Consider the following 18,082-nt stretch of genomic DNA (forward strand, 5'->3'; position numbering starts at 1 on the left):
ATATAGTTTTTATGTGTGCAATACCCACGGAGCACATGAAAAAACAAAGTGATAGCTACCATTTATTGAAAGCTATGTGCCAAGAACAGAGCTTGGTCCAGGGCCAGCGCTAGACTGAAGTCGACTAGTTCTGGAGTTAGATTACCTAGTTCTAAATCCCAGGTCTACTACTTTCCATGTTTCTAATCTGGAAAAACTAGTTATTGCTACAGTGTGCCTGAAGCTTAATAATAGTTAACCATTTACCATACACTTGTTCTATGCCAGACTATGCAAAAACACTCTACACCTATTTTCTCACTGAATCCTCACAGTGCCATGTGATAGATTCCACTAGTCTCACCATTTTAAAGATAGGAAATTTGGACATCGACAATTGAAGTGACTTGCCCAAGGACACATAATGAAGTGACAAAAAACTTAAAACCAGGTTGGTCTGACTGCCAAGCCCTATGTTTAACCAGGATTCCCTACTGACATAAACCAAACCTGAGTGAAAAGAGCAGGCATTCTCCAAAAGTGTGTTCTTTGCTCTACGAGCTTGATTCCTCCCTCAGTAATTTCATCTATTCTCAAGAATAGCTACATCTGTCCCTTGTGTGAAAAGCCTGTGGTACCCAGTAAGCCCTCAAAGTCTGGACTTAATTATCTTTCCCACAACTGGCAAAAGATTTCAACTGCATGTTCCTGGAGGGCAGTCAGTGACTCACTCACTAGGGAGCCCAGTGCTCAGTCTAGGGTCTGTTATATTACAAAGACTCTGCCAAGCTGGCTGGCTCCTAAATCTGACCTTCATCTCTTACCTTCCACTTTCTAATTGCCTGACGGACAGTTGCACAGAGTTGTCCAGCCCACACTTCGAAATCAATTTGTCCAAAACAGTTCAAAAGCTACTTTCTATGTTAGTGTTTAGAAACAGACAGGATCAGAGCATGGAAGGAGTGATCCAGGTATTACTCTTCTTTCTTGTACCGCTGTCTACATCTACTATAGCATTTATCTTACTCCCTACTGGACTATAAACTCCTCCAGCGAAGAGTCCATGTTTGTGGCTACTACAATATCTAGCATCATTCTTCACATAGATAATGAAGATAAGGAGCAACTGCTTATGTCAGTCACCGTTTTATCTCAGTGTATCCTCACCAACTAGCATCACCAATCCCAACACCCAGGTTCAAAAACCTGAAGTCATCTTCTACTCCCTCTCTTAAGCTAGTAATCTGCTCAGGTTTGTCTAACTCTTAACTAAAATGCTCTCTTAACTCCCTATATATGAGTAAGAGAATCCATGTAGAATACATATATACAGGTCCTAATGTAAGGTGAGTGCTGAATGAATGTTAACTATGATTTTTATTATATACATCATCACCCCATTTCCTCTCTCTTCATACACAGGCAGCTAGCAAGAATTAAGAATATCCCCAGAAAGGCAAAAGGTACAAAAAATACCAACTTGGTTTATTGAATAAAAAGGGTGGTAAAATGGACATAAAGCCAAAAGTTAGAATAGGACATTTTCACATCCTCCCCCATCTCAAAACTGCACTTCCCATCATCTGGGTTAAGGTGTTAGGGAGTCAGAGCCCCCTAAAATCCCTTACTCTTCACCTGCACTGGAAACAAGACCTGCATTAGGAGAACCCAGGAGGAAGTCAAAGGCAACCTTACTCCAGTCTACCCCCTCACCCCTAAAGTCTCTGGGTTAGAGGGAAGTAGGGAAGGAATAAGTGAGCCAGAAGGGCTGGGACTGGCCTCTAGGGCTCACCGCCCAAGATGTCCTAGAGATGGCTATCCTTGTCCCCATCCAATCCCTAATAGGTACCATTCTCAGACCTTGGGAGGGAGAAGAGAGGGGATAGTTGGTTCCAGAACAAGATGTGGTCTCCAAACCCTCCCCCAGCGTTGGTAAAAGCCCTGAGAGTAACCTGACCAGGGGTGGAAGAGCCACACCTTTTCCCTCCCACCCAACCAAGAGGTAAAAAGGAATATCTGGGGACATAGCAAGCCCAGCCACTCTTAAATCTCCACGTCGCTTTCCTTGTCATTGTCATGGTCTCCATCATAGAATTCATTGGATGCCTCTGGCCTACAAAGCAAGGAAAGAGAGAAAGAGAGGTCAGGCTCCCACTCTCCAAGTTCCAATCTTCTCCCACATAGGCACCCTCTCTGGAGCCATTTCTCAGGGCCCCATTGTCAGGGAGCCACTCCTCTCCTTCTGCTGGTAGAGACTGATTGCTATTCATTCATGCATTCATATAGTCAATAAACATTACTGACAGGCTACTCTGCGCCAGACACTGTCATAAGCCTTAGCAATAGAGAATAAATCAGACAAAATTTCTGCCTATCCTCAAAAAACTCACCGAATAAATGAGACTGACAGTAACTAACAAAGTAAAAACATAAATATGGTAATTTCAGATGGTGGAAAGCACGATGAATAAAATGAAATAAAGGGATGTGACTGAGCATGATGGGAGGAAACGGGTAAAATTTCAGATAGGATTATCAGGAAAGGCTGTTCTAACAAAGTAAGACCTGAAGTCTGAGAAGAAGCTGGACAGGCAAAGATATCAGGAAGACCATTCCAAGCTGCAAGAAAACCAAATACAGAAGTTATAAGGTGGACGGAGACTGATGTATTCCAGTGAGAAAAGGAGGTCAAGATGGCTAGCAGAAGTGTGCACAGAGGAGGGTCATTAGAGATGAGGCCAGGGACATAGGTAAGGGCCTTTTAAAGCATGCAGGGCCTTTTAAAGCCACCGTCAGAAATTTGGATTTTCTTCTAAGTGCAATGGAAAGGAGCATTTTTAGCAGAGGAGTGACATACTATAAACCTGTAGTGAGCAAAGGGATGTGAAAGCAACACAATACTGCTCTCTTTCTTTTTGGAAAACTATTCTCTGGGAGAATATGTATAACTGAATTATCCTGCCCACGGCTGATAACTGAGATAGAAGGAAGAAAGTCATCAAAGAGAAGCCGGGGAACAAAGTCAGGAAAGGCCCCCTCTGCCTGGAAAGCAATGTCTCAGTTACCTCTAAGTGCACAAGGGTTAAAGGTGAGGAGTCAGAGACTCGAGTTTGAATCTCAGCCCTGATATTTAACTAGCTGTGGGACTTTCAGAAAGTTATTTAACCTCTCTGAGCCTTAGATTCCTCTTCTGGTAATTTAAGAATAGCGCCTCTTAGGGTTGTCTGATGGCAAGAGACTGATGACAGGATGACATTGTATCATGTATGTTTTAATATAAAGCACTCAGTAACAGTCTGCTGCTTAGCAAACCCACAAAAAGTGGTAAAACTTATTACTACTCTGCAAATGATATGCAAGCTGGAGCTATAGGCATCAAAGAAAAGGAGCTCAGTGGATGGTCTGACGGTAGGGCTTAGGACAGGAAGAGGCCTGAGGCTTCTGTCGGCTGTTGAGAGCAGGCTGTGTAATGCAGAGACTAGGCCCAGGTACCAGCCTGGAACTACAGATGAAAATAAAACAAACTTTGCCAAAAGGAAGAACTTAAAAACAGATTTTTAAGAAAATCAATTTCCAAAAGTCGAGCCCCAGAGACCTGGAGATGTTGAGAAGGAGATGAGGGGTCAAAAAGGATCCCTGAGGCCAGATGTTCAGATACTTCCTCAACCAAGAGAGAAAATAAGGGGTTACTCACGGAGGAGAAGGGTTGGAGTGGTCCCAAGGGTCTAAGCAGTAGAGCCCAGGTCCAGAGGAGAGATCTGGAAGCCTGAACTCTAAGAAAGAGAGAAGATTCTGGAAGGGACTGAGAAGCCCATCAGACTCTGCAGCAGAGCCAGCTCAAACATCTAACAGTGTGTGGGAGCAGGACCAGGTGTCCTACAAGCGTCCAGCTGTGGTTATCCCCCAGTCACGTAAGGAAATCTGTTCTCTATTAAGCGCATCTGTTTCTGTACTTCTGGGTTCTGCTGTCTTTTCCCTTCATTTTTCAGAAAAGCCTGGTTTGGGGTTTTTTAAAAAGTCTATTCTAGTCTTTTTTTTCCCCTAATTCAGTGCATATGTAAATATTTTAATATGTATCTCAGAGAGGTAAAGACATAAAAACACACACACATACACAATACAACTGAGAAAATTAACTGAGGAAAGAAATCTAAGGGCCTTTCAAGAGCAGTATATGGGCAGTGACCTGTCCAGCTTAGAATCTGGAAAGAGTGAGTAAAATGCTGGCAAGAATATAAACTGTTACAGACTTTATGGAAGGCAATTTGGCAACAAATAAAAAAAATTTAGTGCACACAGCCTTTGACCTAGCAGCAACAATTCCAGGAATCTCACCCACTCAAACAAGCATGCAAAGATGTATATCTATGGGGATTCACTTCCATACTCTTTGTAATATGGATAAAATGGGAAATAATGTAAATGCCCATCAATGGCACTTGGTTAAATTATGCTACATCCACACAATGGAATATTATACAGCTAATAAAATAATGAAGCAGATTTTTATATATATTGGCATGGAAAGATACACTGTTACGTTAAAAAAAAAAGTTGGAAATTGTAGAACACGTATAGAGTGATCCAACTTGTATTAAAAAAAAAAGACTGCACAACTCTGAAAATGAGTGTATGTGTGCCCTTGTGTTTATATGTGAATGTTGAATAGTACAGTTGTAATCTATAGAAAAAATCTGAAAAGATAGAAATCAAACTATTAACATTGGTTACTTTGTGAAACGGGTCTGGGATCGTGTAAAAGCAAACTGAACATATTTTGGTGCTGTTTAAAATTTTTACAACAAACATATGTTACTTATGTCATTAGAAGCAGGGGAGAAAAGTGTGGGATTGCCACATACCAAAGGAGGTAAGCCAAGGACAATTAGGCTAATGCCCTCTAATGTACTTTTTCCCTCTTAACCTCCCCAAAAAGCTTGCGGGAATCCCTTGCTCTCAGGTCCCTGCCCCAGACCTGCTGTAGTTCTCCTCGGGACCCCTCTCCTCTGCGTCAGCCTCATCAGTCCTGTCATAGGTTAGGAGGTCTGCCGGCACATCGTGAATCTGGACGCTAGGTGCATGGTTCAGCATCTTCAGGTTTTCAAAGATTGTCTGGCGGATCTGGTCCAAATACTGGTTGGGGATGAGGAACAGACAGTGAGCAGCTCCCAGTGATTCCCAGGGCATCTATGCTTCTAACTGCCTTTTGCCCCTACTGTCCTAGTTTCAATCCCACCTTGCATCTTAGTTTGAGTCTCCCAGCTGATAACTGTCCCTCCTCCCAACCCTGACTGCTTCTACTTTAACCTGGGCTGCCTCCTAGCTGAAAACAGTGACAGTGATGGCTGAGAACTTTCTTTTCTTCCCTGGTTTCTCTGATTTCCCACATCCTGGACCTCTCCTGGGCTCCCCCGCCCTGGTGCTCAGCTTCTCCGAGCTGCTGACCTGGCGTGAGTTCTGATTCTCGATGCGGGTGCTGACATCTGGATGGAGCGTGAAGTCCGGGGCAAAGTACTCGAAGTATTCTTGGGGGAAAAGGAGATTAGGAGGAGACGTTATGGCTCAGATAGAGGCAGGCAGGTCCCAAGACTTGCCACTCTCTTTCCTTTCCATCCAAAACCCCTACATAATAGCTGCCCAACCTTTTCCCTGACCTGGGTCCAGGGGTTTAGTCTGCAGAGCTCTGAGAAAGTCAAACTTTCCACCTGCTTTCAAACCAGGCCATTTTGGGGTCTTGTGAAAATGGCCTTCCTGTTCTGGGGGCATCATGGGGTGGTCCTTACCACTGTAGGGAAGCTCCTCACTAATGGCCTCTTCTACTAGCAGCGATGTCTCATACGTCCTGAAACAAACCAGCAGAGGGGGCGGGCTGAGCAAGTGGGCTAAAGGGCCCACCTGGCCATCTCTCAGGGAGCCCCTAGCTCACACTGGACAAGGGGGAGGAGGAAAACTGGGGGTGTACTCACCAGCAGCGGGCAACATTCCGGACAGTATAGCCACCACCACCTAGCACCAGCAGAGGGATATTGAAGCTCTTGACATATTCAACGCACTCCCTGTTAAAAGGAACCAGAGGAACGGGTGGCAGAAGTTACCAAAAGCCAAAGTATACGCTTCTAGATATTGCCTGGAAAGGTGCACAAGGAAACTAGAAATGTTCTCTATCTTGATCTAGGCAGTGAAAATCACTGAGTTATATCCCTGAGATTTGCGCACTTTATTATCCACATGCTGTGTCTCAATAAAAACTTTAAAATAGGGTGCACTCCTACCTCTGTCCTGCTCAGCACCCACCCTGGCACCCAACCTGTTAATCAACTGTTCTCACCAAGGCACCAGCAAGTGCTGTCAGTTTAGCCACCAAAATATAACTCAAATCATCTGCTTCTCTCCATCAATCACCTCCTCCAACTTAGCATCCTGCCTACACAACACCAATAGCTTCCTAACTGGTCTTCCCACTTCCACTCCTGTGTACCCCCCCGCCACCCCAAACCTTTCTCCATTTAGCACTCAGAGCAGTCACTTTAAAATATGAGCCGGATCATATCAGTTCCCTGTTTAAAACCTGTCTAAAGTTTCCCATCACATCTGAAATATAATCCAGACTCCTTACCAGGGTCTAAAGGCTCTGCACAACACCACCATTGCCGACTTCTCAGACCTCACCTCAAACCACCTGCAGCCTGCTCTCCCTGTCCCTACCTTGCTGGTTTTACTTCATCTCCTCCACTATACCAGCTCTGCCCTGTCTCAGAGCCTCTGCATGGGTCCTTCTCACTGCTTGGGATAGACCTCCCTCTGCTCCTTTTATGGCTCGCTCCTTTTAGCCTCCAGGTCTCAGCTCAGAATTTTGGAAAATTCTTTCCAAATTGTGCTATCTAAAGTAGGTTCTCCATTGTTATCCTGTGTCTTAGCTTTCTTTTTCCTTCATAGAATTTATAACTATCTACCTGTCTTGTTTGCTTACTTATTTTTTGTCTGTTTCCTAGGCTAAACTGTAAACTCCATGGGAGTTTCCCCACTGCATCCCCATCTCCTAGTACAATGCCTGGAACACAATAGGCGCTTAATAAAAACCTACTGTGAATGAATGACCAACTGGGGAACACTGTTTAAGGTGACATTTCTGGTTCAAAGTACAACATGTAGCTATTTTTGAGTCCCAGAAGGAGGTGAGGCCCATTCCCCAACTACTCCCATTCCATGTATTGAGGCCCAAGGCCACGTGAAAACCTGGGGGAGTGGAAGGAGGGCAGGTCTCACCCATGTCCTCGAATGCTGAGGTTGAAGCAGCCCAATCGATCACAGCCCAGAGAGTCAGCTCCACACTGCAAAAAGCAAAACCCAAGGTGGCTGCAGTGAGATAACTACTCAGAATGTCACAGATGTCCTTCACTTCCCTTCCCCCACCAGCCTAGGGACTCTCCTCTTTCCTGCTGTCTTCCCTCAAGCCCAGTGCCTGAGGAGGCACTGACAGTATTACCTGGAGCACAATGCACGTGGGTTGGTAGAAGTCCACCACCTGGTTGATAACCGGCTGGAAAAGGTGCTTGTAACCTGGGAGAGGGCCAAAGATGGGCACCTGGCACCCCAAGGGGATGGGGAGACAGGGAACAAAAGGAAAAAGGGGGTTCAGAGAGCATGGAGCCCAGGAATGGGGCAACCCAAAGGGGCAACCACTGGTTCTGAACTTCTGGGTGGGGTCTGATGAACTTCTGGAGTGACTGATGGAAGCTAATGACCCTTTTCCCAGAAAAATGCACACACAATATGTTGCATACAATTTCCGGGGAGTTCATGGTCCCTCTGGAGGCCATTCATCCTTAAGGACACCTGGCCCAACAGCAGACAACACCAGGCAGAAGAGATTAACTCAGGGAGAGAGAGAAGGAGCCTAGTGAGCGGGGAGAAGACTTCAGTACATACTCTGGTCATCAATGCCATCCCGCAGGGGCACATTGAGGCAGTAGTAGCGGCCACTCTCTGCTCCAACTTCATACATGTCACCTGTAGGGAAGTGGGGGGTGGGAGTGGCAGCAGTACCCGGGAGGTATCCACAACCCAGCCGCTTCAACCCCAACTGTACTCCGAGGGCCTCTCACTCCGTCTATGTGCGCCCACCACTCACTCCCTCGAACCACTAAGTCCCTTGCAGCTTGCATTCATTCAACAGATACTTTTGGAGGGCCTACCATGAGCCAAGCTGGGAGCTAGGCACTGGGGATACAGCAGTAAAGAGAACTAACGAAATGATTGAAATCCCACCAAGCTTATATTCTTGGGAGGTAGGCATGATAAGGTAAACAGTAAACAAAACAAAACACCACAATAAATTCAAACAGCAGTGAGTGCTCTGAAAAAAACAAGCAGGGTGATGTGACAGAGTAACGGGGTGATCAGGAAAGGTATCTCCAAGGAGGGGGCCATCTGAGCTGAGACCTGAGGCTGAGGAGGAGAAAGTCATAGTAAGAGCTGAAGAGTATGAAGGGGACAGACATTCCTATTCCCATACCTGTGCCAGGGAAGAAGTAGTTTCCATACTTGTGGAAGGACACTGTCATGACCCGGTCAGTGAGGTAGAAGGCTTCCTGAACCCCGTCACCGTGGTGGATGTCAATATCAATGTAGAGCACCCGAGGGTGGTACCTGGCGGGAGGGCAAAGCCAGGGTCTGAGGCAGAGGTGAACCCCAGGAGGAAAACCCCCCAACCCACTCCTCCCAAACACAAGGCCTGGAATTATGAAGAGTCTACTTTGGCCCAAGTCACCTGAAACCTAATACCACCAGTTCCCTAAGGGCAACCCTGGGGCTCCAGCCTGGAGGCAGGGACAGGAGAGGGATGTGCAGAGAAGGCTGAAATGTGAGCAGGCAGCGGGGAATCTGCAGCAGAGCACAGGAAGAGGCAGCCTGAGAAAAGCATCAAGAACTTGGGAAAAGCTAGTGTGGGGTGGAGGTCAGGGTCAGGGCCAGGGCAGTCTCAGACCTCCTCAGCCAAGAGCCTCTTAAGTACCCCCACCTCCTCCCAGGCTACTTACTTGAGCAGCTCCAGGATGCCAATCACAATGTCATTGACATAGCAGAAACCAGAAGCCTACGGTAAGAGAGTGGTCTTACAAAGAGAGGATCAACTCCTCCACTCAGCTGCCCCCTAGTGTCATCCTGACCTCCTACCCTAGAGTAGCTGTTGTCTCCCCCATCTCCTCCTCACTCACCTCAAACTTCTTGGCATGGTGCAGACCACCAGCCCAGTTAATGGCAATATCACAGATCTGAAAGACAAACACCCAACTCACAGTCCTTCTCCTGCCCACCGCCAAAGCTGGGAGCTCAGGGTCAGGGTTAAGGCCTTGGATTCAGGGACCCACAGGAAGGGGGAAATAGGACTCGGGGCTATGGTCACCTTGTTGTTCAGCTGGGTTGCTCCTTGCAGAGATGCGCCTGTGTAACGGGAGCAGAACTCAAAGAGCCCGGGAAACACTGGGCTGCAGGAAGAAGAGCAAGTTGGAGCCCTTTTACCTCTGTCCACTCCCTTCCTACACCTCTCTCCCTACCCCAAAGCCCTCTGATCTCCATGCTTCAATAACCCCCCTGCCCCTCCTACATACCTGAGTTATCTGCAAATTTATTTGACAAATATTTTAGACCAAACTATGTACCGAGCCTTGTGTGAGGCACTGGATGGGAAGTAGAGAAGCCCAGTGGTAGTATTCCCTAGCTGCACAAAGAGCATTTACAGGCCCCAGCTGTGGCCTGAGGGCTGACTCTGCATTCCCAGATCTACAAAGTGAACTCAGAAATAGCAGCAGCAATAACACAAAAAACAAGAAACCTCCCAAGACAGCATGTAACTGAAAAACCCAATGGGCAGGGCAGTGTGTGCAGGACAGACCACTGCGACTGGTGTGGTCAAGAAAGGCTTCATGGCATGAAGCTTCATGGTGGTGTGAAGGCTGAGAAGGCCTTGGAGAGGCTGAATGGGGAACAAGGGGTATTCCAGGAAGACACCCTGTGCAGCAGGGGTGTGGGGATAAGGTTGGGAAGGTGCTCAGTGCCAGCCTGAGGAGCTGGCCTCTATCCTCCAGCCCAGGCTGCTTCTATTAGTAGGATCTTTCAGGGAAACGGATTAGTGTAGTGTTTAAAAACCTAGGCTCTGGATCTGAATCCTGCCACCTCCACTGACCAGTTATGTGACTCAGGCTAAGTTACCAAAATCTCCTCAAATTTCAGTTTATGTACTTATGCCTACCATCAGGAAAAGGACTATTACATCTCAGGGTGGTGTGAGAATTAGGTGGATATACCAGTAATGCTTGGCATAGCAGAGTAAGTACTCAATAAACTGTAGCTGTTGTAGGAAACTATAGGATCAACAGCCGCATTTCTTCAAAAAATAAATTCAAAGGAGAGAAGGAAACATTATAGGTTAAGTCTTAAGAAACGTAGCAACCAAATATAATATGTGGACCTTGTTTAAATCCTAATTAAAGTAATTCAACCGCAAAAAGGAAAAAGTTTGAGACAATTGGAGAAATTTAAGTACTGACTGCATATTTGATGATATGAAGGAATTAATTTTTCAGGTGTGATGATATTGTTCACTTTTTTTAAAGAGTATCATTTGGAGATATATAGTAAAGTATTTATGGATAAAACGGTGTGACATCTGGAATTTGCTTTAAAATAATCTAACATGGGAGGATACAGATGAAGTAAGATTAGCCATTTGCTCTAAGTGTTGTAGCTCAGTGATAGATATATGCGGGTTCACCATACTTTCAGAAATGTTTGAAATTTTCCCTAACAAAAAGTTTAAAAATGAATCGAGGGCTTCCCTGGTGGCACAGTGGTTGAGAATCTGCCTGCCAATGCAGGGGACACGGGTTCGAGCCCTGGTCTGGGAAGATCCCACATGCCGCAGAGCAACTAGGCCCGTGAGCCACAATTACTGAGCCTGCGCGTCTGGAGCCTGTGCTCCACAACAAGAGAGGCCACGATGGTGAGAGGCCCGCGCACCGCGATGAGGAGTGGCCCCCGCTTGCTGCAACGAGAGAAAGCCCTCGCACAGAAACAAAGACCCAATGCAGCCATAAATAAATAAATAAATAAAAATAAAACAAAAAACAAACAAACAAAAAAAACACAATTAAAAAAAAAAATGAATCGAGTAGATGGCAGCTGTTGTGGTCACTATATTTTTGTGGATGTAGACTAGAATGGAAGCAAGGATCATGGCTTATCTTTGTCGTCCACCTTCTTCCCACAGGGCCTAACTCTGAGGCTACTTCGTATGATATGAGTTCAACGTAAATGTGGTAATGTCTAATCACTCTCTTGCTTTTTAAAACCCTTTGATGACCTCCCCCTACTCAAGAGGTTAAAAACCCCAATTCATAATAGGGCTGTTTACTTTTCAAAGGCCCTACCTATCTCTTTAGCCTCGATTCAGATCACTCTCAGATTCTGTGGGTGGCCTTTTTTCTGTTCCTCAAATAAGTCACACTCTGTCTTACCACAGACCCTTAGCACGTTGTCCCTACTGCCCAAGACATTCTTCCCCTCACCCTCCATCCTCCCAACTACCTTTCCTCTAATTACCTCCTACTTTCTTTAGATCTCAGCTCAATCTTTATTATTTCCTCTAGGAAGCCTCCACTGACCAGCCCCCGCCCAGGCTAGAGAATTCTCCCATGTATACACTCTCATAGTCTGTCATGTACCTCTCCTTCAGAGGCCTTAGCACAAGTGCAATATTAAAATTGTTTTGTTGTTGTTGATCATTGCGTCCCTAGCATTTAGCACAGGGCCTGGCCTACAGCCAATGACCAATAAATATTTGTTGAATAAACAAGTGAGTAAATGATGATTCATTGACAAGTATCCCCCCTCCGTCGTATCTTCCCACTGCTGCCACAAGACCTCACTCAAGTACTCTCATTGAAATGCCTGGCAAAAAGGTGTCTGGCATCAAAGGTCCCAGTCCTCCCCTCACCAGTCATCGCCCACATTGAAGGCATTAAGGCTCTTGGTGAAGCCTTGCATATTGGTGGGGCTGACTCTCTGCAGGAAGTCGATGTAGTCCTCAGAGTGGAAGCGGCACATGTCATGCTGGGAGGCCTGGTATGGCTTGAAGACCTCGGATGGAAACACAAGGTGAACCCAGGCAGGGTCAGTCCCACTCACTGGGCTGAGACTGCCCACACTTGGGGACTGTCCAAAACCACACACAGCAGTCCCTTCGCCTCCCACCCCCAATCCTTGTTATTCTATGAGACAAATGTCAGTGAAGAGAGACTCTGATTAGCTTGGTAGTTTATTATGATCAAGCCCCCTAAAGACCACTGGGCTTGCCTTTTCCATCCCACCTCCAGCCCAGCCTTTCCTACCTTCTCAAACCTTAACCCCCTTCCACCTGCCCTGTTCCTTGGATCTCCTATTCCTGATTCTCTTCATACTCATCTCCCCTGGGCTCTGACTCTGTCCTCTCTCTCCTATGAGTTCTTCTTAATTTTGGAATCAAATAATATGGGACACACGACAACCTTCTAATTAAAACCCAAGATGCCCAGGTGCTAAGCCAGAGATTTATTATCTTTTGAGGGGTTCACACACTTCTTTAGAAATTGGACAAGAGCAAAAAGTTTTTCTCTCCCCAGAAGATGCTCAAAGGCACATACTGGCAAACAATTTCAAGAGAGTCAGGGATTCACACACTAACATCACCTCAGTCTTTTCTATGACTAATTCACTTGTCTGTGCCTCAGCACAAGCAGTGGACACTCATTCATACTGTTGACTAATTCCCCCTGCAATGCATCAGGGCCGAGCAATATGTTATCATCGCATATCACTGCTATAAATTCCAAGCCAGGGACAGACAGCATGTGTATATCCGGGAGATGGAGGGATAGGTAGTAATTAAGTATAACTGTGTGTGTGGCGGGGGGAGGGGGGCGGGTGGTATTCTAGGTTGAAAAGGGAATACCCAGGATATCTCCTTCTGTCCTACATACACATACACATTTACACAGAGGGCTGCAAAGTCCTCCCTGGAGCTCTAGGTTGGAGGTGGAGAGAGGTGGCAGAGAAGGAATGGGAATGAGGGTAAACCTCACATCCAGATACAGTGACCCAGCCGCCTTTCCTTCTTTGAGGCCACAGAACTGCCCTAAGATGCTGGGGAGGGAAAAACTTTGTGTCTTCAAACCAGCCCCACTCCACCCTAACCCTAGGCCAAGGGTTGGTCCACTTGAGGTCAAAAGGTGGCCGACCTAAGGTGAAAAAGTATCTCTCATTAACTCAGTGGATGCACCCACCAACACTCTGCATGTGGGGGTGCTCCTGGTTCCTTCTACCACCCCCCCCCCACTCTAGGGGTGGGTCGCTCTTGGTGCATTCAGTGCAGCCTACCCTTCTCTAGGGCCGCAGCTCCTCCCCACCCTCAATCCCCAGCAGAAGCCGCGAGACTCACGATCATCTTCTTATAGAGACCGTAGTGCAGGACCAGACTATGGGTCAATGCCAAGCGATGGGGCTTCATAGGGTGACCAGCCCCTGGGGGTGAGAGAAGAGAGGTCGTCAGTACGCATCCCTGGAGTTGTAGCCCCGACCTCGAAACCTCCGCGTCCCGAAATCCCTCGCCTACAACCTTGCTCCCTCACCGTAGTGGAAGTTGCCCACGTCGGGGTCGTAGAAATAGGCCACAGTCTTGGCCATGGTGCCGGCGGGACCAGGCCCCGCGCCTCCGCCGCCAGCCTGGCCGCCTGCCCCACCCCCGGTCTTGCGTGCTGCGTAAGCACGCAGCCAGCCTCTGCGGAACCGGGAGAACCAAGCCGGCCTCCCCTAGACCACGCCCAGGCCACGCCCCCTGCGGAGTTCCGCCCTCGCCTTGCTACGCCCTTCTAGGTTCTGCGGCGTGAGCGTCTGGCCTTGGCCGGAGGACTGTAGCGTCGGTCCTAGGATGAGAGGGCCATTTCCTTCCGGGCGGGGGTCAAATCCTCGGGAAGCCGAGCCATCCCGTCCAGCTACCTGTCCCAAACGGGGCGCAGGCCATGTCACCTCTCTAGGAGGCTCCGGAGAACCGGCCGCGCTGTCCCTTTCGGGTGCAGAAAGCCGGCTCCCCCCGGCCCGCTGGGAAGATTTCCTGCTACACATCCGGCCGGGGCATCTGAGGGCAGGAGCCAAGCCAGCCGTGCCCGATAGACCAGTGGAGAGCACTCTCGCCTGACTGCCTGTCCTCCTCACCGGACCCAGACTCGGCACCGCACACTCCCCCGACGCGGGGTCGGGGAAGGGGGGGAGCGGCGCAGTCACGCGCGCATCACACTTGCGCTCACAAGCGCGCAAGGCTCTCGCTCTCCGCCCGGCACACCTGCGCTCCGCCCCCTGGTCCCGGGCCGGCGACGGTCGAAGGCTTTTGGGAACCCAGGGCGGCGGCGGCGGCGTCCCCCTTCTCCTTCCCTTCCCAGGGCTGGAGTTGTCCGGAGCCTCTCCCCGGTCCCAACCAGCCCGCATCCCTCTCCATCCTTCCCTCCCCCCGCCTGCCGCGGCACGGGTATCTGCGGCCGCAGCCCGGAGCCCTTGAGGCGGCGAAGGGGGGAGGGGAAGAAAGCAAGGGATGAGCGCCGGGAGGGCGTCGGGGGCCCTGAGCCGGACTAGGACGCCCCTGGAACCGGAACCCGAGCCGGAGCCGGAGCCAGAGCCAAACCACCGGTACCGGTGGGCCAGGTGGTCAGGATGGGAGGAACAGAAGGGCGGGAGGGCGTGTGTACGCGAGAGTACAGGAAGGGAGGGGGCTGTGGAGGCCTGGCTCAGGCCGGCGCAGAGGAGGTGTGGACGCTGACTCAGGCACGATCCTTGTGCAGGCCGCCTGAGAATTCCGTCCCATCTCGCTCTGCAGTGTCCTTGGGAGGGACGGAAGCTCAGGACAAGCTGGAAAGGGGAACGTTCTGGGCGTCGGGGAAGCGGACCAGGGTCGTGGAAGACAGCTTGCGCAGCTGCCGTCTGGCACCCCTGGCCCGGACCAGCACCTCTGGCACGGACAGCTCCCTGGTTGGGTAGGGGGTGGGGCCAGACCTCAGAGGCTTGCCTGTCTCGGATCCTGAAGAAGGCATTCCTATCCCTCCCCCCATCTCTAGCTGCAGCCCCCTAACCCCAGGAGGCGCCCTGGCCCGCGCTTGCCCCCCAGGGCCTCATGTCGGAACCACAGCCTGACCTGGAGCCGCCCCAACATGGGCTGTACATGCTCTTCCTGCTTGTGCTGGTCTTCTTCCTCATGGGCCTGGTAGGCTTCATGATCTGCCACGTGCTCAAGAAGAAAGGCTACCGCTGCCGCACCTCGAGGGGCTCGGAGCCTGACGACACCCAGCTCCAGCCCCGTGAGTGAACAGCCTAGAACCCGGCTCAGTCACCTTTCTCCCTGACCCTTCTCCCCACACCTCTTCCTGGTCAACAGACCCAGGCCAAATCCCAACCAAGCTTTCAGGAGGTCTAGTAATGCTTTCTTGAATCTGCAAGAGCAAGTGGGTTGCCACCACCCCGAAAGCAGGGCTAGAGTAGGCAACATGGGTGGGAAGGGCCCACTGATGAGTCTTGGACTCCCATTGATTTCCCCATCTTTTCTGCCCTGGCCCTTGAAATGCTATGTACAGCATGATGGCAATTTGCTAAAGGGGTAAGTCTTGAGCAAGAAGCCACAGAAGCCACCAGGTAATGCACCCCCAAAGCTGACTCATTTACTGCTTCCTTACCAACCTCTTTCATCCTTTAGCTGAGGATGATGACATGAATGAGGACACAGTAGAGAGGATTGTTCGATGCATCATCCAAAATGAAGGTGGGTGTATGCTGGCCCCTTGTTCCCCACCTCCTCAACTTTCTCTTGCCCCGGCCTTTGCCTCCACTGACCCCCTCTTTTCCTTCTCCCCTCAGCCAATGCTGAGGCCTTGAAGGAGATGCTGGGGGACAGTGAAGGAGAAGGGACAATGCAACTGTCCAGGTGATCTGGGAACAAGGGCCAGCATGATTTAGCTTGCCTTGGAGAGTACCCTCTCCTCCAGCACATTCCTCTCCCAGTCTCCTTGCATGTTTGGGTTGACAGGGGAGAGTAAGGCTGGTTAACATACAGGAAGAAGGACGTTTTGTAGAAATCCTGAGTCCTTCAAACCACATCTCTCCTCTGGATATCATCAAGCCTAACCTTCACCCCTTATGCCACTCCTCTGCATTAAGCATTGCCCGCTTTTTAGCCCCGGGAGGGAGAACACATGGTCACTAATATCTTCATATTGTGTTTATTAGATAAAGACAAGAAACGAATGGTGGGGCCTGGGGGAAGTGGGGCATCTGGGGTTTAAGGAGCACGCTGAAAGAACAGGAGCTAGTGGAACAGGAAGAAAACTGGGAATGTCACCCCTGGTCCCTTCCTCCCTACTGTCCAGTGTGGATGCCACCTCCAGCTTGCAGGACGGAGTCCCCTCCCATCATCACACAGTGCACCTGGGCTCCGCAGCCCCTTGCATCCACTGCAGCCGGAACAAGAGATCCCCACTTGTCCGTCAGGGACGCTCCAAGGAAGGAAAGGGTCGCCCCCGGCCTGGGGAGACCACTGTGTTCTCTGTTGGCAGGTGGGTATAGCGTGCCCCAGGGAAAGGGAGGTTGAGGTGGGGACCCCAACGGTCAGGCACCTGCCTCCAAAGGTAGGCCCTGGCTCTTTCTTTGTGGACTGTGAGCCACAGCAGAAGCCAGGCTGCACAATGTGCCCCACAATCTGGTCTCCCCTGCCCTAGGCCAGAGGGAAGTGCCTATCAAACCCAGGATGTCCCTGATCGGAGGAAAGGGCCAAGCAGCCTCTGAGTGGTGGTCCTAAGCCCCAGTGTTCCCTCCCCTCCCAGGTTCCGGGTGACACACATTGAGAAGCGCTATGGGCTGCATGAGCATCGTGATGGCTCCCCCACGGACAGGAGTTGGGGATCTGGTGGGGGGCAGGACCCAGGGGGTGGCCAGGGGTCTGGGGGAGGGCAGCCCAGGACAGGGATGCCTGCCATTGAGAGTCTTCCCCCTGAGAGGCCGCAGCCCCAGGCCCTTGCCAGCCCCCCAGTGCGGAATGGAGGACTCAGGGACAGCAGCCTAGTCCCTCGTGCACTTGAGAGGAGCCCTGGAGCCTCTGCAGAGTCGATGCTGGGGGCTGGAGGGAGGGGCCCAAGCCCAGGGCTGGCCAGTCAACAGGCAAATGGACAGCCAAGCAAACCGGACACCTCAGATCACCAGGTATGAAGACGTGGTGGGCTGCGGTGGGCTCAGCTCTTATTGCCCCTACTCTAGGGGGCACTGATATGACCCACCTCCTGTTCTCCCACTGTTGACCCCTCCTCTCTCTCTCAGGTGTCCCCACCACAGGGGGCAGGGGGTGTGTGAGGTGAGTCTGCCTGGGCCCCAAGTCAGATAATCTCATCCTCCCACCCCCTACTTTAAACTACCTAAGCCCATTGGTTCCCTGAACCCCCAAGCTAAACTGCAGGCTTAGCCTTTGGTACATATTCCTTGGTTTAGTGGTGGGGAGTGGGCTTGTGCTCCAGGGGATAGGGAAGGTCCTGCAGCCCCTGGGGAAAAGCGGGGACACAGCTTGAATAGGAGGCAACACTGTTACCCTTCCTCTCCTCCAAGCCTCCTCCTTCATTGTGCTGATGGACTACCAGCTGGCAGGGCCAGGGGGTGGGTGGGCATGAAGCCCCTCCTCTCCACTGGACAGCACTGCCCCCCAGCTGAGGGACCAGCCCTACTTCCACCTGGAGCTGCACGGTCTCAGGCTGGGGGACCTTGGGAGAAGTCCCACCTCCGGTCCTCAGTCTCTTCCCCTTCCCCTGCCTGCCAACAGGCCGCCTGACCTGCCTTCGCCATCACCTCACTCCATATGCTAGAGCGTGTGGCTGGGAGCAGGCCCCTGCCCTTGGTGGGCCCTTAAAGCAATAGCACCTTAGACCCCCTGCCCTCTTGGCACAAGAGGCCCAGGCCCTGGCTTGGGCTTTGTGCCCTTTATTCACTGTCAATAAATCCGCTCAGACCATTACAGCTGCTTCGCATACTGGCTCCAGCTCCTTCTGAC

The 18,082-nt window shown here is 50.3% G+C and overlaps 2 protein-coding genes across 9 annotated transcripts; one reads left to right on the forward strand and one right to left on the reverse strand.

Annotated features, from left to right (window-relative positions):
- Positions 1–1,437: 1,437 nt before the first annotated feature.
- Positions 1,438–13,780, reverse strand: HDAC3 (histone deacetylase 3). The gene is made up of 15 exons (XM_036846241.1): positions 13,641–13,780; positions 13,451–13,533; positions 11,972–12,114; positions 9,383–9,464; positions 9,195–9,251; positions 9,018–9,073; positions 8,495–8,628; positions 7,909–7,989; positions 7,466–7,539; positions 7,246–7,310; positions 5,946–6,035; positions 5,763–5,821; positions 5,425–5,504; positions 4,955–5,112; positions 1,438–2,092 (listed from the first exon to the last, which is right to left on the reverse strand). The coding sequence occupies exons 1-15, from the start codon at positions 13,693–13,695 to the stop codon at positions 2,023–2,025; spliced, it is 1,287 nt and encodes a 428-aa protein (XP_036702136.1). The 5' UTR covers positions 13,696–13,780; the 3' UTR covers positions 1,438–2,022.
- A 133-nt stretch (positions 13,781–13,913) lies between these two features.
- On the forward strand, positions 13,914–18,048 carry RELL2 (RELT like 2). Of its 8 annotated transcripts, none has more exons than XM_036846250.1 (8): positions 13,914–14,691; positions 14,879–15,356; positions 15,749–15,814; positions 15,910–15,976; positions 16,419–16,604; positions 16,872–17,247; positions 17,362–17,395; positions 17,644–18,048. In XM_036846250.1, the coding sequence occupies exons 2-7, from the start codon at positions 15,173–15,175 to the stop codon at positions 17,392–17,394; spliced, it is 912 nt and encodes a 303-aa protein (XP_036702145.1). In that variant the 5' UTR covers positions 13,914–14,691; positions 14,879–15,172; the 3' UTR covers position 17,395; positions 17,644–18,048. The 8 variants fall into 8 exon arrangements, with proteins under 8 accessions (XP_036702145.1, XP_036702137.1, XP_036702141.1 ...); XM_036846242.1 differs by having other exon boundaries at positions 14,879–15,013; positions 15,117–15,356; positions 17,362–18,048; XM_036846251.1 differs by having other exon boundaries at positions 13,915–14,691; positions 15,117–15,356.
- The last annotated feature ends 34 nt before the right edge of the window (positions 18,049–18,082 follow it).

This window comes from Balaenoptera musculus, chromosome 3 (genome assembly GCF_009873245.2).
Source record: "Balaenoptera musculus isolate JJ_BM4_2016_0621 chromosome 3, mBalMus1.pri.v3, whole genome shotgun sequence".
Classification (NCBI taxonomy): Eukaryota; Metazoa; Chordata; class Mammalia; order Artiodactyla; family Balaenopteridae; genus Balaenoptera; species Balaenoptera musculus.

Bases quoted from the DNA above. Each gene is read 5' to 3' on its own strand.
- RELL2 (XM_036846246.1), top strand. From the start codon at position 15,173: ATGTCGGAACCACAGCCTGACCTGGAGCCGCCCCAACATGGGCTGTAC. The intron at 15,357-15,748 runs GTGAGTGAACAG...TTCATCCTTTAG, and splicing joins CGACACCCAGCTCCAGCCCC to CTGAGGATGATGACATGAAT. The intron at 17,248-17,361 runs GTATGAAGACGT...TCTCTCTCTCAG, and splicing joins CGGACACCTCAGATCACCAG to GTGTCCCCACCACAGGGGGC.
- HDAC3 (XM_036846241.1), bottom strand. From the start codon at position 13,695: ATGGCCAAGACTGTGGCCTATTTCTACGACCCCGACGTGGGCAACTTC. The intron at 8,629-9,017 runs GTAAGTAGCCTG...CCCTCCCGCCAG, and splicing joins GGCATCCTGGAGCTGCTCAA to GTACCACCCTCGGGTGCTCT. The intron at 7,311-7,465 runs GTAATACTGTCA...TGCTTTTTGCAG, and splicing joins CCACGTGCATTGTGCTCCAG to TGTGGAGCTGACTCTCTGGG.